General features: G+C 48.1%; 1 protein-coding gene across 1 annotated transcript in view; it reads left to right on the forward strand.

The window, feature by feature from the left end:
* The window catches only part of GAP43 (growth associated protein 43), a 77771-nt gene extending 55505 nt beyond the window's left edge, over window positions 1-22266 (forward strand). The window contains exon 3 of the mRNA XM_074983561.1: window positions 21525-22266. Coding sequence (XP_074839662.1) covers window positions 21525-21613 — 89 coding nt within the window. The 3' untranslated portion in view covers window positions 21614-22266. The remainder of the gene's footprint in view (window positions 1-21524) is intronic.
* The last annotated feature ends 321 nt before the right edge of the window (window positions 22267-22587 follow it).

Genomic DNA, 22587 nt, shown 5'->3' on the forward strand with positions numbered 1-22587 from the left:
AATGTTCCTAGCGTAGAGTAGCCTATATTATACAGCTGCCACCTGCAGGGCTGCATGAAAAGATAGAGTTACGGGAGGCTGGACTGGACTAAAGAGCTAAAGGAAAAGGCTGTGTTTTCCTGGCAAGAATATGATGCAAAGCTTCTGTAAATAGGCTTAAATAGTCATCCGTGATCATGCTTAACTACTGGTCAAAGTACTGCACAGCTTCCATCCATCTTTTTAGCCAACAGTCAACATCTTCTTTTCCTCATGAAGGGAAACCAGAGGCAGGAAGAGCAAGAGACGGAGGTGAGGTGGTGTTTGTAAGAATGATTGGATGTGACCCTGACCTGAGTGGCGCTACAACTCTTGTTGAAGAGATTAAAAAAGCCACTTATTGCATTTTAAAAACATGTACTATGTTGTGCCAAACTTGAGCCACAGAAGAGCTCATAGACACAGTACTGAAAAAGGTGTGAGCAGCCAGGACCAGCATTGGTCCGATATGAGATACTACAGCAGCCCCTTGTTTCCTTAGGATGACTGCCAGAAGAGTCGCATATCTCCATACATGGTTTTAGGATGTGATTCAGGACCCCTGCCTTGTTTAGTTATTTATGGCTGGGGAAAGTGGGTGCACAATGCCAGCAGATCAGATGGGTGGCATGTCACATTTCCTTTGCATTAGTGTGCACTGGGGTCAGCCAATGGAGAATCAGCCCCATGTTATACTTTGTCATCCTTCCATAGTAAGTTTCCTCTTGATAAGTACATGTAAGTGTACGGGTGTCTAGGGGCTTGATTTTCCTATACCCACCAACAAAGGATTTGTGTGTTTCTTCCCCCATCTAACTGCTGACTGACTACATAAAGTCCAATGTGAGTTAGCCCACGTTGAAAGACACTGGCTTTCTGCCGCCCCTTCCTGTTGGAGGTGGCAAGAAGCCGCCTTCAGCTCTTTCAAACTCCATCAGACACCTGGCTAGTTTGATGTTGCCCATGTGGGCTAGCAGATGGAGAAGAATAAAGGTAGAACAGGGAGTAACTTGCAGCTGACTTATAATAACTACACTTAAGCGGTGGGTATGTACTGGAATGCGTTTTGTTGATTTTCAGGGGAGTTCTGCAAGCTGTGTTTTGGGGATAAGGTTGCGTGCTAGAGTTTCACTGTGTTTTGCGTTGGCTGAGTGGGGTTTGTGCGTACGTGTACTTAAATCCCAACATGAGTTGAAGTAGCAGCTGCACAGAGAAACAATTTAGGTGTCACCATGGAAACTGCTAGGTTGGATGATTTTGAGGATACGCCTCCATTTCCCTCCTTTTTCTATTGGTCCGTCTTGCATTTGGCTACATGCAAGTCCCTCTGCTTCAGCTGAAATCTGCCAGTGCTCCAGAGAGATGCCAGTGACTGCAGCACAACATGGAAAGATGATCAACATGGGGTCCACATGGTGTTGATACAGTGTAATAGAAATGACTGTCCTTCATTTGAAATCAGGTCTCATACTTCCAAACTTTATAAACCCTACTCTGACATTTTTATGGGCCACAACACTATAGTAAACCCTTATGGCTTAAGTGGACCATTAGGGTAGTATTTATTGTATCAGCATTGAAGAGATGTGTCAAGTTTGGCCACTCACTATAGGCCTATGTCCAGTCTCTATGATTATTCATGAAGATGACGCATTACTTGCTATTAATGCTTAATATTAATAAAATATTACACTTCTTTCACACAACAGTCCCCAAACCATTTACAGACACTCTCCATGTCTGGGGCAGAGCATCATAGTCATTCAGCATTAATTAGCCTTGTTACCCAAGCTTTTGAGAAAAGAAGTAAATAACCTAAGAGCCAATTTAAATTGCAGAGGAATTTAAGGAAGCAATCAAATTGCAGCTTTGCCAACATTGGCACCCTGGCAGGAAAAAAATACCATAGACTCTTTAGTAGTGACTACTGATCGTAAAGGTAATAGAAAGCCGGCTCCTGCAGCCAGCACAGTGTACCTTAACACGATGCGGGCACATTGGTTTAGTAGTAACTCATACAGAATAGCATCCCTGACTGAATCAGCCATGGCACTTAGTTGTTCGTTGGAGAGAGCCCCACCCATGTTCTGATATTTATTGAAATGCCATAATACATGGCTTTCTGGTAAACTGAGAAGCTCTTTAATCTGCCAAGACCTAAATTTAGACTTGCATTGCAACATAGGATGCTCTTATTAACACTTAACACTGAGCAGGCCATGGCATTCCTGACATTGTTTTAGGGGGCACACTGTAGCAGAAGGAAAAAACAAACAAACTGAACTCTGAATTCAGTTCAAGGCAGGTAAGTAAGGAGGTAACTGATGGTCAAATATTTTACAACGTATTTATTTGGAAATTCTATGTGTCAGGTTCTCAGCTGGCTTCAATGGAGCTGTTCTGATTCAACTCACTTGAGGGGACTGGCCCTTTGTCTGCATGTATATTCCATTAATGCTTGAGGATATTAGGATCCATCCTTCATCATTTGCACAATGTAAGCTCAATTGGCAATATCAACGCAGCAATGATTATCATGTATGTAGCACTTTGCGGCTGTAGATCTCAAAGCCCTTACGGGGAAGGGTAGGGATCATGATTCCCATTTCAGGACTGGAAACACAGAGGGATGAAATGACTTGTTTCATAATCCAACTCTCCTGATTCTCAGTCCAGTGCCCTGCCTCCCAAGACCTCTGGCCTCCATAGGTGGAATGTCCATCAATTGTAACAAACATTCTGTATGAATGGCAGTTGTAAGACCTGGAAAACAATCAGAATTTTGGGTGAATGACCAAACGATGGCCCCTTAAATTGCTTAAGCCATTTTTAATACATCCATTTATCTTACTTGATGAGCCTTTGGGGCAGCCAAAGTGGTCAGCTCAACCCTCTCTTTGCATTCTGGCCAATGGACCATCGGCTGGTGAAGGCTAGGGAATGATCACAGTGAAACTAGAAATGGCAGATGAAAAAGGATTTGCTTTAAAGCTCTCACACTTAAAATATCAGTGGTTATATGAAATGCATATGGGATCTCTGTTCAGTGCCCAATGGATTGTGGGCCACATCACAAAACCCACCACCGCTGTCACCCTTTTTGGCAGTCTCAGCCAGAGTGCAGGGAGCGTCACGACTCAACCCCACTCCTCCCCATGGATGGAGCTCCTCCCAGGCAACAGTGAGACTCAAACACCAGGGTAGGATGAGGAAACTCCTGTCCCTGCTGCCTGCACAGCAGCTGTTCTTTGGATGAACACCAGCCTTCTGTCTCAAGGGGCCTCTGCTCAGCACTTGTCAGGGCACTCAACAGACACGCACAATGTGAAAGAAAAATGTTTCTTTGTCCCTCAAGCTGGAACCTTTCTTCAGGTCTGCAGCTAAAGGAGTGTGAGGAAAATGGATGGAGTCACTGATTTTTACCATAAGGACTAAAGGGCCAGCCATTCCTGAGTGATGAAGATGACAACACTACCACCCTTGCAGTTGCAAGGAACAGATAAAGGGGCCATCTAGGCTGATGAGTGACAGTGATGGGCCACCACAGGGTGGTTTGTGATGGTCACCCATCCTGGGTGGCCTGAGATGGAGGCATGCAGCCTATCTAAAAAGCACCTGTCTGCATATTCATGGATCTGTAGTATAGCCTTGCCCAGTGACCTTTGGGGAAGAAACAGGACTAAGTTGTAATGGGTTGAAAGGAGACTTGTTATCAAAGCTGTTGGACACAGGTAGACTTTGCGGTTCTGTCTAGCTCTATCGCTCCTTGATTGACTAACGTAACCTGTGCTGCCCTATGTCACTGCACAGGCTACTGACTTCTACATGGGCAAAGACCCGCTTCATCAGATGCTTTGCCCACAAAAGCTCATGCTCCAAAAGATTCTGTTAATCTATAAGGGCCACAGGACTTCTCGTTCTTGTGGATACTGACTAATATGGCTACCCCTCTGATCCTGAATCCTAGTGTAGGCAAAGCAGTAATCAGAGGAACTGCTACTGCACTGTATTACTCATTGTTAATGGGGAAAAATACTAGTTGCCTTCATTAGCTAAAAGAACTGGTGGTATAGTCAGGTCCTGGTGTCAGGAAGGAGTACTGACAAGACACATGGCTATTCTATGGGATTTCTACATTGCTGTTCCCTATGTGCTTGGTAATGCAAGGAAGCAGATGGGAACTTTGAAACAGAGTGAGACATACTGCAAGATCAGTAGGCAGCTGCTTGAAGGATGTCTGAGGTCAGCCACTAATCCTGAACTGCTTGCTTGCACACTCGAGTATCTGCTTCCATTCAGCAGTGGGTCCCAAACAGCTATCAGAAGCCTTTTGGTGTCACTGTTGCTGCCACAGACAAGAGGTCTGGAAACTAAAGCCACCTACGGCACTCTAATCAGTGGTGACAAAAACAGTATTTGTGAGGAGGAAATGACATGGAGACAGGACCCCGTAGGTGGCTGAGCTGCATGGGCTGATGGGAAAAAATAAACAGCAAACAATTAGGTGAATACAGTCAATCAGAGATTTTCCTAGGGTGCTAATATAATCTGATGTTTTCCCAGGCAGTTAACGAAGGACTGGATTTCCTTAATTGTATTTTCTGTGACTGGGAAAAGAGGTACAGTTTCAAGGTCAACCAACACAGGGCTCTCCTCATTCAATGTGCACATGTGGGGTAGTTTTCCATAGGAAAGAGAGGCCTTAATCTTTCTTCACTACTAATAATCTTCTTGGCTTTATTGGTCGCTCTCCAACCACAGATAAGCCATTTAACCTCATAAGGATTCTAAACAGCATAATCCAGAAAGCATTTCCTGTATTTAAAAAACACTATAACTGGAACAATTTCTAGAAGGCACACAACTCACTGCATACACTTATTGTACAGCACAGCAGGTCGTTTCCAGCAGCACTTCCTATGGGTAATAAATAAGAGGAAAAAAACATGGTCATCTTCTTATTCTTCAGTCCAACCTGCTGAAGTGGTCTTTCCCATTACAATGGCCTATGTACAGCCACTGCATAGGTACTGTTTCCATCAACCTCATGTAATTTTGTTATATTGCTGCAAGGCTCCTGTGCCACTCTTGGCTGGGAGGCACACGCTCCTTGTCTTGATTTCCCTCTTGCACTAGTGTCACAACACTGGAGCTCCATTGACTTCAATGCAGTTACTCCTGATTTACCTCAGCATGAGTTAATTTTAGAGCAGGGCCACCAACTTTAGCAGCATAGACCATTTTTGTTGGGATACATGTGGTTGTTAGACTCTTCATTTGGGCTGCATGAACAATTGGATCCCCCTCATCTTAGACTGAGCCTCCCAACCTGATCAGAGCCCAGTTGAGTTGTTAAGCAGACTCAGGCCGCCTCAGGTAAGAGGATTACACAAGTGCCCTCTGCTGTCCAGAGATCTTCACTGCAGTCGGGCAACTGTGGAATAGCCTTGCATTTTTCAATGTGTGGGCTGATTCGATCATTTTAAAGAGCTGGGCTTGCCACTGCGCTCACTTCGTTTTACAGCCGCCTAGTCAGGGATGCTCTCTCATTGTGCCTGAATTCGTTAAGCAAGTATTTGAAGTCTGATTGTAAAAAGCCTGCCAGCCAATTAGAACAAGGCTGCTACTGAAAGGCAGCTGCCCCTTATTTGCTGGGTACAGCATTCAGGAAGTTCAGAGGCTGGAAAGTCTCTCCTGCAGGGTACAAATGGTGAGAGGTAGTTTAAAAAATGCCCAGATTTTAATTAAAATTTGGAATTCTTTATCCCACTGGCAGCCATCTTCATGGAAAAGAACACCAGTGGAAATGGTGCTTAGGTTGCCTGTAGAACTTTTCAACCAGGCTTCTTTCCTGCATTGTCCTTGCTCCTCTGTTCTATAGCCTGGAGTCCCAGGTGCCTGGCCCCAGCTGCAGTCATTTACACCAGTTTAAAGAGATTGCAGAGCAGGTGTAAAATACATGCAGCCTTATAGTTTGTGATGTCTAGGAGAGGCCATTAGATCAGCTAATCTGATTGCTTGCATAACACAGGCTACAGAAAGTCTTGCAGTTACTCTTTTCCTGGGTCTAGTAACTTGCGTCAGCTGTGTAAAAGACCAGTAGGGGAGACTGAGTCCCAGAGCATGCAAACTGGAGATGATTGCAACTCATTTTTCTGAGACACAAACTGTAGTAAAGTAGTGGTGATAGTGACAGCATTAACCTAGCATATTTTGAGATAGAGCCATGCTTCACTCAATGTCCATGGGAGTTTTTTCACCACACCCTGTTGAGATGTTCCCAGATAAGGCAGCAAGTTTCTAACCAGCAATGCTGTGAGTAGATTCTTTTTTTTTTCCTTTGTGTTGCGTAGAGCAAAAGAAATACATGGTTAGATTACCCACGCCCGCTAAAGCCCCTTAACTCTGCTGGAACATCCCTGAAACCTTAAATCAGCCAACCAGCCAGTTTTAACTCAACCTCAATGCCGGTTCAGGAGTGGAGAGGCATAAAGGTGTTTCTAGCCACCTTTGCCTACTCTTGAGGATTGCTGCGAGGGAGGCCCATGTATTACTCATGATGAGTTTTTGAGACAAGACTTTACATATGAAATCCTGTCTATTTTGCATGAATGTTAAAGGTGCCATAGTGCTTTTCTGCAGGTGGGGCTTTGCCCTAGGCTCTGGCAGGGAGCCATTTTTCATTATATCCTGGCTGGTATGTAGTATACAGCCTTATTCTCCTTCCACTTAAGTCAATCACAACACTTCCATTGACTTCAGTGGAAACAGAATCAGGCCCTAGCCCCACACCAGAGGTTGTTACATGTCATGGGCTGTGTTAGTCTATAGTTGCAAAGCATTTTAGCCTTTTGTGAGTGGATGAATACTGGGTGCATGTAAACTATAATTAATATCCTTGATGCAGAACTCTGGAGTGAAGTCATTTGTTGGCTAGATAGGTACTGGTAGATGAGGCTCAGAAAGACCCAGTAACTCATATTTTGAAAATAGAGGGAATATTTGTGTAAATAGATGGACTTGGGGCGGGGGGAAAGAAAGACCAACCACCCAGCCAAACAAAAAAACCCTAAAACAAGCTGCTTGAAATAAATAAAAGGGGGAAAAGAAGAGATATTTTATAGCCCGTTCTCTTTTATAATGACCCTGGCCTTTGGATCCTTAAATCTCAGGCTGAGATTCCCAGATTCATAGAGTCAAAGTCCCGAAGTCACTTCAGAGATCATCTTATCTAACCTCCCCCCTGAGAAGATCTAATTCCTAGAGAATATCTAGGTAGGCGGCTACTCATGGTTTCCATGGCAATCTGGCTTCTTGGAAGGCTTGCAGTTTCATGAATGCCCAATTTATCAGCCTTGTAGAGTGTATATTAATGGACAGTGGGTAGTGAGGCGAAGCTAAATGGTATGCAGCCATTAGCCTAGGGGAGGGGAAGTGGGTGTGGGCTTGTGTAGTGTGGCTGAAGCAATTTGTTTTTGTGTCACTTGGAGATGAAGGGGGAGTGATGTGCCAGTGCATTGGGGCGGAGGTCATCAATTCAGAAGGCACTGGAAAGAATTCCTGTGGCATTTTGCTGCAAAGAGGGAGCACCCATTGTCTCCATGTCCAGCTGGGGAGAGGAGCGTGCACCAGGCCTTCACCCTTTGTTGTGGAAATAAAACCTTGCCTACCATTTGACAAGGAGGAAGTTGTATATAACACTGAATTCACCCAATGAGAGAATATAGATGCTATAATTCTGTGCATTTGCCTCATAGTCTTAACCCTTTTACCCTAAGTCATCTGTGAGGGTAGCAATGCTCTCACGTTTGCTGCCATCACTTTTTAAAGTCAGCCTTGGCTACGGTGACCATCCATCCTGTTTTTGGTGAGACAGGCCCCTATTTTGGGTGCCAAAAAGGTATCCCAACTTATTTTACCAAAGGGGCTAATAGCCGCATATTCAGTGCCCTGCTGGCACACAGGCACAGCTGATGGCTGGAGAGTACATTCTCATGTGCTCTCTGGCCACACCAGAGGGAGCCAACAGGGGCCCTGCAGAGGCAGAGGTATGTTGGGTCGCGGGGGCAGGAGAACTGGCTGCCTCCTCCTTCCCAGCTCCCCAAGGTGTGGGGAAGCCGGGAGTCCTGCATGGCTGTTCTGGCAGGGGAGGCAGAGGGTCCCAGGCATTCCAGAGCACCGGCCTGCAGGGACAGGGTGCACTAGCTACTTTATGCAGGTCTGCGATGCCCAGCAGCCCCACAAGCTGCTCAAGGCTTGGGAAGTCCAGTTCCCAGTCCGATGCAGAGCTAGGGCCAAGTGCTGCCTGGGTGTCCCCGAAGCCAGGGCACCCAGGGCCCTGCAAGTGTGCCCTGCTGGGGCCAGGGCCTTTCCTATAGGGGCAGCTGCGGAGCGTGACATGCCTGGCCCGGCCCAGCCTGGCCTGCCCACACGTGAGCAGCAGTCAGCTCTATACTGGGCGCAGTGCCCCAATGAGCTGCCAGGCTCCTGGAGGCCAGCAGGGGCGCCTGGACCCCAAAGCCTGCAGGCTGTGCAGTGGTACAGCGTAGGCAAAACCGGCAGAGTTCCAGGCTGGGCTGATGAGGTTGGGGCAGGGCACGGGGCTCTCCTCTGAGCTCCGGTGGGTCTACGAGGGTACCAGCAGCCCCTCCCCTCCGCTTGCACCCCGACGTGGGACCGCTTCTCCTGGGCAGGGCAGTACTGCTGTGAGCTTCCCAGGAACAGTGACACACCCCTGCCCCATCCGTATGCTCCAGGCGCCCCATCGGATCCAGCCCCTGGAGTACACAATGAGTGCCCCTCACCTGTCTGGGATCCCTCAGCTTTTCCTGGCCCCCAGGGAGCAGCTGCTCACGGCCCCTTCCCTGTTGTGCTCTGGCCACCCTGCACAGCAGCCCCCTGCCTGCTCCCCGCATCTGCTACTCAGGCTGATCAGACAGCCACCCCTCCCCCCCATGTCTCCCTGTCCCGTATTTGGGGGTAGGGAGATATGGTCACCCTGCTCTTTGCTCTGTTTTTGGCCCATAGCCACCTTCAGCTTTGCACAACCATCTCAGTACCACAGGCCTTGCCCAGGAACTGCAGCAACAGGCATCTGAGGACCCCACCTATCTATGCAGCTTTCATCACTAGTTCTGATCCATTTTCCAAAATAGTGCCCCTAAAATTGCTGGACCCTTTGTCTCACAAGCTTGTTGGCTAAGAAAGACCTCCTTGTAATTGCCTGAATGCTTGTGGTCTTTTCTGGGCCTTTCGGTACTTCATCAAGGCTTCTCCAATTTCTTTATTGTATTTTCTTCCTTAATGCACAGTTGGCCACAGATGACTGAAGAAAACGGGACACGTCACACACTGATGTGCCATGACACAAGTTCCCACACACGTCTTCCAGAGCATCTTCTAGAGATTGAAGGGTCTCCAGACAGAGGGTACAGCTATGTTGCAGAGGGGCACTGCTGTATGGGGTGGATATATCTTGCGCAACGTGTGTGCCAACAGAAGTGTCCAAGCAGCTGTCAAACGTCGTGCTTCACAGCTGACTGCGAATCAAAACCTGTGTATTCAAACTGTTCACACTGCAAAGTTTTTTTATGGCTTGCAGGGTATCTAGCAAGGTCTTAGGGAAGGGAAAGAGATTATAAAATAAGCTGTGAATTACCCATGGCTCTAGCCCTCTGGCCTGGTACTCATTCTGAAAACGTGGACCATTAGCAAGTTTGCGCAACCTGCATGAGAACACTGGGAGAGAGGGTGGGAGGCTGTGGGCTCCATGCCCCAAAGTGTGCCAATGACCTTAAGCTTTACACCTCATGCACTACTGATGCTGCTGGAATGTCCCCAGGGAATGAGCTGAACCCAGTCAAGATTGACAGGATTCTAACTGGAAGAGCGAATATTGTCTCTACCTTTATCTCTACTTTTTGCTGATGGTGTATTGTCTCTACTCATCCAAGTGATATGACACCTTAGGGTCCTGTTTGATTCCTCATTAAGTTGGATGACCAGGTGGCCTCAGTATCTAAAAATGCCTTGTCCCTCTGACAGCTAGCTAGGAAACTTTGGCCCTTCATTTGTACAGGGACCTGTACTAATTTGTTCCCTCTAGGTTGTATTTCTTTAAGTCATTGTATTTACTGGGTATGTGTAACTGAACGTGAAGATGTTGTGTTGGCACCAGTTGGTTCAGAATGTAGCTGCCTTTCTTCTCCATAAACAACAAGAAGTCCTGTGGCACCTCATAGACTAACAGATATTTTGGAGCATAAGCTTTCGTGGGCAAAGACCTGCTTCATGAGACGCAAGCTTTGCCCATGAAACCTTATGCTCGAAAACATGTTAGTCTATAAGGTGCCACAGGATGACTTGCTGTTTTTGAAGATGCAGACTAACTCGGCTATCTCTCTGATACTTTCTTCTCCATGGTTCTGGGCTCCGTGAGCACAGCATGCCAGGGCTCAGTCATGTTCCCCACCCCACCCCCCAAAAAAAAAAAAAGAAACAGTCCAGTAGCACTTTAAGGACTAGCAAAATAATTTATTAGGTGATGAGGTTTTGTGGGACAGACCCACTTCTTCAGACCATAGCCAGACCAGAACAGACTCTGAAGAAGTGGGTCTGTCCCACAAAAGCTCATCACCTAATAAATTATTTTGTTAGTCCTTAAAGTGCTACTGGACTGCTTTTTTGTTTTCGTAGTATATAGACTAGCACGGCTATCTCTCTGTTACTGTTCGTGTTCCAAAGTAATTTTAAGGCTTTGAACCTAAATTTCAAAGCAATCAATTGATCAAGCTGCATCTGCATCAGCTTGAATTCCAAACTATGAGCTTCCTCTATGGCTCTGCTCCTTTGAGAACTGCGTTGTCCCAGAGCTCTGAATGAAGCAGAGGAAAACTGGGGACACAGCACTGAGCTTTGGAACAGCATGGGGAAGCTCACCAGCTGTTCTCCGTGCTGCATTGTTTCCGCGGATAGTGTCCTTTTCAGGGCTGCCCAAGCACTAGTCACTTTCCAAAAAGAGATCAAAGGCCTTTAAATGCAAGGCCACAGATATATACTACAGCATGGTCATTCAGCATGGCTATGTGGCTCTGTGTGCGCCGGAGGTGAGGGAACCTGTTCTATAACACAGTAAACTGAGCTAATAACCATCCCTGGACATCTGCAGCCCTTGCCGGCTTATGTATGTGTACTTTTGGTTCTCGTGAATGAAGCTCTATGAACCTCCCACGCCCTGCCCCATCAGATTGCCTTAGTGAGGCGGATTACTACCTTTGTGCCAGCTCTATGTGGGATGCTAACCATACTCGAATCCTAAGGCCCTGCGGCTTTGGCCATGCTCTGTGGACAAAACCCTGCCGCAGTGTAAAGGCCCTGAAAGCAGCAGTGTTGCAGCCAGATGCCGGTGTCTCACTCTGCAGCTGTGCAAGGGTTCTGTCCCTCAATGCAGTGCCTCATGTGATGGATGCTCCCCCTACTGCCTTCCGAGACAATAAGCCACCAGACCTACCCATCCGAGTATAAGGCAAAGCACCCCTGAAACAAACCTCCTTTCTGATCTTTGCTGCTACTCCAACTGAGGAAGAGGCCATAATGCAGTAACAGGCTCTGTATCCCTGCTTGCTCGCGGTTTGAATGGCTTGGCTAGAGTACCTGTTTCAATGCAGAGCATATTGGTTTGCCAAGGCCCGGCTAAGATTCTGACAGCAAAGAGCAGGCCAGTCCCCTCAGGTTTTGGGCACAGTGTCAAAAGAGGCGATCAGGGCACAATGGTGTGTGCCCAGGGGATTGAGACACAAGGCTGCTGAGCTCACTGGCTCTATGCTTTCAGCAGGGTCCTTGGGTGGAGGTGAGCTCTCACTACTGCCAAGGGGACTCCGAGCCAAGCTGGAACTGTAGAGGGCCTTGTCCAGTGCGATTGGCGGGGTGATGGTGTGGAGGAAATTAGGGGAGTCAGTTCTTTCCTTTCCGGGGAAATGCAGTTGTAGCAGGGTTAATGCCACAGGCTCGCAGCGTGCAGCTCTCCCTTTCATCCCTCCTCTTCCACTCCCCCGAGCTCTCTGGAGAGATGCCCATCAGCCAAAGTTGGAGGGTTTCCATGGCAACCAGGCAGCTGGTGTCTAGACACTGTGAGCAATGCCTTGCAATCGAGCTGCAGTGCTCGCTCCTTTCAACCCGGCTCCATCCCTCCCCCCTGCACGCCCTTCCTTGCTTTTGCTTTCCTTGTAGTACACACGTGAATGCCCAACAGTGGAATGGAATTCCCTCTCCAGGGGCTGCTGGCAGTGCGTGTGTGCAGGGCGCTCGCCTTCTCTTCGGCTTGAGGCAGCTAGAAGGCAACTGGGGTAACCGAGGCAGCTCTGACAGCCCTCTGAGGGTTTAGCATAGCCAGAAAATGAGAGGCTGCAGCCTAGCTGGTCTGCATCGTCCCTTTCATCTGCCTGCCCAGCTCAGGGTCTCCGCTAATGCAGGGGTGAAAACTCAGGCGTGGGAGACCCAAAATGAAATAATGTATAGGGATATATGACCAGTTGTTGAGGACCGTACCTCTTCCTCCCACCATCCCTTCCATGGGACTCCCTCCCCCAGCACGCTCCATACCTCCTTACCTGGGAAAGCATCCAGGAGTCAATTCACAGCGCTGCAATGTCCTCTCCTCCCCTTGCCACCCTCCCAGCCCCACACCAAACCTGTCACTTCTCTCTGGTGTCTTCTGGGCGATCAGGGCACAATGGTGTGTGCCCAGGGGACTGAGACACGAGGCTGCTGCGCTCACTGATTCTATGCTGTCGTCACAGTCCTTGGGTGGAGGTGAGCTCGCGCTACTGCCAAGGGGAGACCGAGTCAAGCTGGAACTGCCGAGGGCCCTGTGCCACGCTACCGGCCCCACACAACTTTACCCTCAATCGTGTGATGTTACAAGAAAAGCAACAGTTTTTGTACATGGTCAACTGTTATACTTATGTACCTCTGTGTGTAGGAGAGCATCCCTCTCTACAACGAACACACACGCCACCAAAGGAACTGTTTTATTGTTCTACCAGAGAAGGGTCTCTGGGCCTGCAACCGACCTGACTGTCAGAAGGGAGACACGCATCAGATGATTGTGAAGACTAGCAGATGTGCCCCATGGAGGAGAAACCTATGCTAGGTTCTGTGGTCCCTCGTCCCAGTGGTCAACAGACTTGTAAAGGCCACTTGGTGAAACAGACTGGCCCTTCCAAGAGACAGTGGTTCCCATGACGTTCAACTCTCTACATGATTTAGGATGCATCCCATTGGAGGAGGACAGGAACAAGGGTACATTTTAGAAAAGGATGTGGCAGGAGAATGTTATCGCTGGTGGCTCTACATCTGAAATGGGTGCCATTTTAACAGTCTCAGCATTAGACCAGCTTTTGTATGGGCTGTCTGGAGTGAGGCATTTGGTAGATGGAGCCACAGCTGAGAAGTTCAATGGTGGAGCCAAACTCATCACCACTTGGGATGGGTGAAGTCCTGAGTTTTGATTTGGACCCATCACTAGTTCAGAGCTCCCAAAATTCTGAAAGATGTCACTCAGTAGTGCTGCTTTGGGGCAAAACATGGCTGCCAGTAGCATCACAGTATGACCCTGCATGGCTTGAGCCTCAGTGTTGTGCAAGCAGCACTCATTGCAGGACTCTGGGGAGGAGTGGGGGGGCAAGTCGACCACTAAGCAGACCTGAGACTGGGGCCAGAGCAGAAGTCAGGCTGAATGCATGCTGCTTGGGTGTGGAATACTGTTAGCTAAGGAACTAGATTTACCCAGTGTTGCTCAGGTCCTTCAGGGCAGGGGGCTGAGGCTTGGAGATGTTGAAGGCTCAGGGCAGGTGATGTGAGGGATGTATGGGTCAGTGCAGGGGCTTGGAGATGTGGGAGGGTTCAGGGCGGGGGGCTGGGACAGGTTGGGTTGTGTGGATGCAGGAATCAGGGTTGGAGGTGAGGAGGGGCTTGAGGGCAGCAGGTGCAAAAGTCAGGGCAGAGGTTGGGAGGTGTCTGGGAGTGGGACCCCAGGGTGGCAGGGGCTGCATCGGTCAGCTGGCAGCTGCTACCCTCACCACCCACCCACACCCCATGGTCATTCCGGAGTATAGCTGTCTCTGTTATCAGATCCTTCCCTTTCTGTTTGTTGAGAAACAGTTGAATTCCAGGCACATCTCATTATCCTAGATCAACCAAACAACCAAACCCTTATCTTGCTGTCAGTGATGGTACGAGAAGGCTGCATGCCTAGGGGTTACCATATTTGACCTCTCAAAAACGAGGGCGTCTCTGAGAGGGAGTGTGTCTGTTCCAGTATCTACTCACTCAGGTTATATTATCATACTATATATATTATAACACAATAATGCAACCTGAGTGGGTACATACTGATACAAATACACACCTTCTCAGGGGTCTCCTCTTTTTTATATGGTGGGCCTCTGCATGCCAGATGTGGTGGCCCTAGCTCGTACTGTTTAGGAGTTCTGGAGAAAATGGGCTCATGGATGGACAGCCAGATGCGCGTGCGCATGCTCTCTCTCTCTCTCTCACACACACACACACACACACACTCACTCACTCACACTCTCTCTCTCTCACACACACACACACACTCACTCACACTCTCTCTCTCTCACACACACACACACTCACACTCTCTCTCTCTCTCTCACACACACACACACACACTCACTCACACTCTCTCTCTCTCTCTCTTTCTCTCTCTCTAAAATACAATGTAGGTGAGACAGTTTCTGAATGAGGAAGGTAAGCAGTAATTCTGAAAAGCAACCAAAACAGAATCCCTCAATCAGCTCTAAGGACCTCAGGGTGTTTGTGTAATTTCTTTCTCTGGCATTGTCTGTGAGACTGTGATAATTTAAAGAGCTGTAAGAGAACAGAAAGGAAAAGGAAAACAACACCAAAGCCACCAGCCACAAAAATGATCAGTGGAGAGGATGTTACTACTACTATGGTCATGTGCTGAGGTCTGCTCCAATTTAATTAATCTTGGCAAGTCAAATGGAGCTGTGCAGGTCCCAAGAGTGCGCATTTTACCCAGAAATCCACTCAACCTAATTTCGCTAATGTAGGGCATTGGAGGGAATTGGAGCGGGGCCTGCGAGCTCAGCCATTAGAACACAACGTAGGCGAAAGCAGCTGGAAATGCCACCATCCAACAAAACAGTTGCCTGCTCGCCTAGCTCAGCTTTATAGCAACCATAACTGCATATGTTCAAGGCACTAACTTGCCAATAGGGTTCTCAGCCACAGCTCTCACCCTTTGCAGGAAATAAATGGAGCACTGAAAGGCAGGAGGGTTGTTTATTTTCCCCCCAAGGTAATTTCAGCAGGGCTCTCTAATTCAGTTCCATGATTTACACTCCCTGAGACAGTAGGTAGCAAACCGGGTCCAGAGAGTGAGGAGCACTTACCACTGCCAGCTGAAGTTAATGGGGATGTAGGCCTCCCTTCCTGTTTTTTCTCAATTGCTTGACACCTCCTGTTCTGCCAAACTCAGCGGGGGGCATCTCTTATTTTCTGGGGTGCCATGTTCTGTCTGTACATAGCCAGTGTCTCCTGCCACATTGCCAGCTATCTGAGCCTCTCCTGCTCCATGTAGCTCAGATTCAGCTGCTCTGTTTCCAAATAAACCAACATCTATTCCTAATAATAATAAATGCAGCATCAAGGTCATGGGAGAAGGTCTCACAATGCCAATTCACTGAATCTTAGCCAAGGTGGCAGGAGGAGGTTGGCAGCATCTGTAGGAGTAGAAAGTTGGCCCCCAAGAGGAGCTGCACCTGGTGCATTTCAGTTTTGAGTTAAGAGAAGGAAAACTGTGGCAGTATGAGCCTGAGTTTTCTCCCTTGCCTTTCATCTTGTATCACTAGAGTATAGCATGGCCTGTGTAGCTGCTAGGCAAATTCTGATCCAGAAACAGTCCTTTTTTTTTTTGTGATGGTACTGAATACTGGCACTTCTGCAGCTCCAGCTGTGGGATTATCTGGGGAGGAGTTGGGGAACCGGCTGAATACCAGCATCTCTTTAAAAGGGAAAAAAAAAAACTGTCCGGGATTATAACACATCCATGCTGCACAATGTAACTGTCAGCACAAGAGAGTGGAGCAATAGGCCCAACATCAAGAAAGGCCCAGGAGGGTGGGACTCAACTTTTTGCACTGGTGACACCCTCCCCCTCTTTTTATAGAACCTTCTGACTGTGACACAGCTAATAAAGTTTTAAATATTTAACACTGTTGTAAGTGCTGGTGCTGAAGTTGGGTTTTTGGGGTATGGCTCGCAACTCCCCATGTAATTACCTCAGGAACTCCTGGGGGGGGGCATTGCCTCCAGTTTGAGAAACCCCACCCCCACCCCGGTCCTAAAGTACAAGGGAAGCCCCTTGTTTAGGCCATATAGCAGTAGACTGGCAAAATCCCTTGAAAAGACATAGCCAGGAAGATGTTGGCAGTCATGAGAGATGGGAGTGGAAGGAGAGCCTATTTTTACATGCTTTTAGGCATCAGCCTCTCAGCTGGTATAAACTGATAGTGAACTCAATGGCTCCACATCAAATTCTCCAGCTGAGAATTTGGCCTTAGGTCTTTACCAGCCCTTCTTGGCATCTCTGCTGCAGTGTACCATTGCTTTGGCTCTGTTTCTGCACACATTTGGACAGCCTTCTTCTGCCGCCTCTACCCGACACTCACTGCTGACCAGCAGGTTCTGATTTTTCACTGGCCTTGAATCAGTGAGTGACTGCTGCAGCTGTTAAGCAAAAAACACATCCTAGCAGCAGCCTGTGCACATGTGGTCAGAACATGTACCTGCCTGGATGCTCCCTGCTCCGATTCAAGCAAGCGAGAGCATGACAGATGACTGAACCTTGCTTGTTCACGCTCTTCATGGTGCAGATTTTGCCTTTATTTGTATGTAGTCAGTGCTGTTGCCTGGTTCCCTTGGCCAGCTGAGCTGTGCTTTTATGTCACTTTTGTCATGAGACCAGGCTGACAATAGAGTCCCTGGGGTACCTATTGCATATGAGTCTGATTCTGGGCCAAGTGAAGGGGAGTATCATTGAGTCACCACACATATTCCATGCCACCTGAGGGTTCTTCTATGCCAGGTGTATGCACTCATTCCAGGGGCTGTGGTTCTGTTGGTTTGAATTGCCTCCCTCTCCTGTAGCACTAACTGGACTTAGCCCACTCAGCCTGCTCGTGCCTGTAAGAAACGCTGTAGCCAGCTCTGTTACAGGACATGCAGAGGAGCCCTTAGAGTATGTGTCACTAGCAGATAAAGACACTCTTGTGGCAAAAGCTCACCCCCTAATGTTAGCACTCATCGGTTCTACTTCCCTTTCCATTGGTGTGACCAGGGGCAAATCATGGCTGTGCTCTGTACTGCCATTTCTCCATTTTAAAATCCTCAGTAGCTGGCACTAGAGATGCATGGGAAAGGGGGAAGCACCCAGCCAATGTAAAAGTGGTCTGGCGGCAAGAAACTTTAGCAAAACCAGGAAGCGCACTTGACCTGTGTGGGCTCTGCAGCCCTGCATGAGGTCCAGTAAAGTTAACAGCCTGCTTCACTCTCCATTGATGGGTGTAGTTGTATCAATTAATGCAAGGGAGGCCTTGCACAGCTGTTGGATTCTTGTTGCTTAATAGCAGGTGAAAGCCAATGTGTATGTGCTGCTGTTGGCTGGAAGTCTGCAGCACCAGGGACTTCAGTAGGGTTGCTGGGCCAAGCGGATGCACCTATAGACTTGTTTTTTCCCCCCGCAACTAAAACAATAGGAACTTGTGGCATCTAGATTGGAGGCCCAAGTAATGCAAGTGCAACAAAAGCACTGGACTGGCACCAGAGACAGGGGGTTTGCACCCATCTTAAGAACTATCCTTAGGGATGTAGGGGCAGGGAGGTGTTTAAAAAAATCTAGGTTAGGGGCATCTTGGCTGTTTGCCAAGGTTGGTAGTAAGTGCACGTCTGCCCTCTGACAGCACTTAACAACGTAGCAAAACTGAGTTGGTGAGCTCAGTCCAATTCCTAGTAGCTGACTATGCACACGCCACCAGGCATCCTTACTGATGCATGGCAGGGAGGCCTAGGCTATGTCTGCATTAGACAAAGTCCACCACCAATACACAATTTTACCTATGCCAATTGCATTACTCAAATGGATTTATCTGCAGTCAACTTCCACGTCTGTCTACACAGCAGAAGGTCCACCCTCCTTCGACCTTCCTTATTCCTCGCCGCTCTTGAGGAGTACAGGGGTCGAAGCTGACCCCTGGGATCATCATTTGGCACAGGTGTGAAATGAAACCGTGGAAGATTGACTCTGAATGGGTCGATCATATGCTGTAATGTGGCTGTAGCCCTAGGCCAGTCCAAGAACCAAATAGGCGCCACGTGACCAATTGTCCCTTTACATCATGGCCACTGCATCTCAGTGCTGAAGTACTTTGGTGTATGGGGAGGGTGCCCTGCCAGCCCCCTTTCCATGCTTCTTGTACAGGTCACCCAAGCATCTTGGCTTTCAGTGGTTTCTACTCAGTACCCTGACACAGCACTATATCAACATGAATTCTTTAAAGAAACATAACCAGCCCTAGACACAGGGTTATGGCTACACTAGCATCATCTGGCAACAGATGTTTCTGCCAGAAGATGTTTTCTGACAAAATGTCTGGCGACAGAGCATGGCCATACACTAAAGCAGAGCAAATGAGTGAGCCGCTCTGGCAACAGAATGGCCGGACTGTCTGGCCGCTCTCTCAACAAAAACCACCAACAGGAAGCACAGCAGACAAGGCTGCCCAGTGTCGTGGAAGCCCTGTTGGGTGACAGAAGCCCCCACCCTCCATGCAGCTTTTTGTCAACAGAGGCACTCTTCCTCATCTGGGAGAGGCAGAACATTGTCAGCAGAAATGCTGAGTTTGTCGAAAGGCTGTCACCAAAACACATTTTGGCATGCGGACCCTAGTATTGTCAAAAAAAAAAAAAAACCTCGCTAGCGTAGCTGTAGCCATTGAGGGACCATCCTTACGACAAACAAGCTCCTCCTAGACTCTTTCGTGTTATAAATAGCATGCCATGGTATCTTGTGTGGTCAGTTACTACTGTGCCAAGCAGACCAGCTTCTCCAGTGCATTATGGCAGCTTTGCATCATGCTACTGATGCAAAACCACAAAAGCATAAAGCTGTTTTACAGCACCAGCAATTCCCCAGATGTCCATGCGCCAGAGATGCTTTAGCAACACTTCAGTCAGGTCCTTGTGTTATGCTTAAAAGCAGCACATGGGATCTTTTTCAGGGGGATAAGGCAACACGCCGTGTTTATTCATACTATAATGAAGTAGCATATATGCATTCAGGCATCCGTTTATAATTACCAGTCTGTTGCCCTCCCTGACTTATTGGTCAGATAAATCTGGCATGGGCGTGGGGGGACAAGCTGCGTCTTATCAATCAGGTCTGATGCTCCACATTGTAGCAGGACGGAACCTGAAGAATACTACAAGACGCCTCAGCCTTTATAGGATTTTGCCTCCATGCAAGTCTATGCAGTTTGCCCATTCAGGCCATAATCAGTCACTCAGCATCACTATCAGGCCTCCTGCAACATATGTTTATCTGAACATGGTTCTTGCAGTTAGCGGGTATCAGTATGCTGACAGCCTCCTGGGTGGTGTTTTCTAATGGAAGTCGTTACCAGTGGCAAGCACCCCTTGATAGGGAACTGACTTCAGGGTTCATCAATCTGCCCTGGCCCAGTCTTCATTTTCAATGGGCTTAGCTGAGCTGATAATTATGTAATGCCTCTGGGTCTCCAGCCCCTCCTCTGGTCATCTGGGTATGCAGTGGTCTGCACGCCTCTCTCTCTAAAAGCACTCTCTCTCTCTCTTACTGACATGAACACTGCACTTACGTGATTGCTGCCTGGAATGAAGAGTACTTGGAGTCTTTCACTTGTAGCTACTTTAACGGAATGTAACACTTTCCTCCTCACATCACTGTGCATTACCATTTAACAACAGAATACACCAAGATCACACAGAGCTGGACCTAAGTTAACAAGGCTGCCTTGTGCTTGTCTCAGACCTACAATATGTATTCAATTAGTTATAATGAACGTATGTTGTGATACCAAGGTATTGCCCGCAAAACTACAAGGCTACACGTGTACTTCAGGGCCATGGGCTGGATGACCCAAAAGAGGTTCCATTCCAGCGCACAACATTCCAATTCCCTCTCCTTTGTCTCACCACAGCATCCTCCCCATTCCCAGGTTGCTTGTCTATCACTGTTTAAAGTGCATTTGACTGTAACATTTTATGGGAACTGAAGGCTGGTGGAAGTTGTCCAATAGCCTTGGAGTAGGCTGGCCTCCAGCCATAGAAATGGCACAGCTCAGGCTTATGGAGAAGTCCTAGAGGACAAATTAGAGACTCTTAACTCTTCTATAATTTCTTACAGCGTGGACTGGAAAACTAGCTCCCTGCTATGGAAATCTGTACTGTTTTTTTAAATCTCTGGGGGGTTGTCTACACTAGCTCCCTACTTCGAAGGGAGCATGGTAAGTAGGGTGTTGAGAGTTTATTAATGAAGTGCTGCGGTGCATATGCAGCACTTCATTAAGCAAATTCCACCCCCCCCACCACAGCAACTTCAAAGCGTTAGACTTCGAAGTGCCGGCTTGTGTGTAGCCACGGCTCACCCGCCAGTACTTCAGAGTGCCCAGGGTACTTCCAAGTCCCTTTACTCCTAGACGCCAGCCAGCACTTCGAAGTTTAATTTAACACTTTGAAGTTGCCATGGGGAGGGGAGGGGAATTTGCTTAATGAAGTGCTGCATATGCACTGCAGCACCTCATCAATAATCTCTGGACACCCTACTTACCATGCTCCCTTTGAGGTAGGGAGCTAGAGTAGACAAGCCCTGGATGTGCTTATCGTGGTGGTGTTGGGATGTGTGACGTGTACACCTCTCTGCAAGGCTCTGGCCAATACAAATTCATTTCACTAAGGCTACGCAGGTGTCAGCTAAGAACTGTCAGTTTTTGGCCAATTTGGGGAAAAAAGACCTTAAGTCAGGGAGTTAAACAAATTGGTCACACGTCTGGGCAAGGGGAAGGGCCTAGCTCCACACTCCCAAAAGGGGTGAGCCTCAGAAAGGGCGGGATGGGGCAGCCAGCTTTCAATGCCATGCGGAGAGCACATTGCCAGCCCCTCCGCAGCCAACTCTCACAGCTGCCCAAAGTGTGCTGTGAGCCATTCTGACTGTGATTTAATGGGGCTAGGGCTTGTGCCACTGCCACTCCTGCAGTAGCAGCGGCAGCGACAGGGGCCCCAGGCCCTTTTAAACTGCTGGGCCCTGGGCCAACTACCCCCTTTGTCCCTTCTATCCCCAATCACCCGGCCTGCCTGGCTTCAACGTGTGAGAAATACTCTGTAGCACAGGCACTTAACCCTCACCTCTCTCTTTTCCCCACTAGAGGCTGCAGAAGAAACCAAACCTACTGAAAGTGCCCAGCAGGAAGAGGTGAAAGAAGATGAGAACAAGGCGGACCAAGAAAATGCCTGAACATTAAGAAATGACTCCCCTCTGCCCTTCCCTCCCTCCCTCCCCTTTTCCTGTATCCTCCTTCCTGTGCCCAATCTTGATTCCCACCTCCTGCTCGCCCCTGTGGGCCTGGCCTGTCTGCCCCCTCCTTCCTCACCCTTGACCCCTTCTTCTCTCTGTGTGGCAAACATTTAAAGAAAAAAAAAGCAAAAAAAAAAAAAAGCAGGAAAAATCCCAGTCGAACAGTGTGGCTTAAACATTTCTTTGTTTCTTGGTGTTGTTATGGCGAGTTGTTTGGTAATGATGATGATCCAATCATTTTGGGAAAATTCTTGCACTGTATCAGAGTTCTTTGATCTGGCGCGTGCGTGTGTTTGTCTGCCCGCCGCGAGCGCGCTCTCTCTCTACCCCCTCCCTTCCTCTCTGTTCCCAGTGTGTGTGTGCAATGTTCCGTTCATCTGAGGAGTCCAGACTTACCGAGTGAGTTAAAAATGGAAAACAAAAAAACATTTTTCTCTTCTTCCTTTTTCAATGTGATAGAATGAACTAAAGAGAACAAAAAAGAAAAAAAAAGAAAAAAGAAAAACAAACGACGGAAAATTAACCCCGCGTTTGTTTTCAAAAATAAAGCAAAATGTGCCAATTAGCGTCACCCATGGCTCCAGGCTCCTTTTTCAAACTGAACGACAATGATAATAAATGAGAATTATGATCATGATACCACTGTCTTGCATTTCTATAGCGCCTTCTGTCCTGCCGGGGCACGTAGGGAGACCCTTGCTGTGGACAGCGTGCTGGCTGCAGCTGAAGAAGCTCCACCCAACATGACACCCTGGGAGACATCGGGAATTACGGAGGAAATTCCAGGGAGACAGGCTGTCATTAGGTTGAATTTTGGCCTGGGTGGCAGGGTTAATGTGAAAAGTCCTGCCTGAAAACCACCAAATCACCCCCACTCTCAACTTCCTATGGGACCTCTAGCATTTACTCATGAT

Source organism: Carettochelys insculpta, chromosome 1 (assembly GCF_033958435.1).
Source record: "Carettochelys insculpta isolate YL-2023 chromosome 1, ASM3395843v1, whole genome shotgun sequence".
In the NCBI taxonomy this organism is placed as follows: Eukaryota; Metazoa; Chordata; order Testudines; family Carettochelyidae; genus Carettochelys; species Carettochelys insculpta.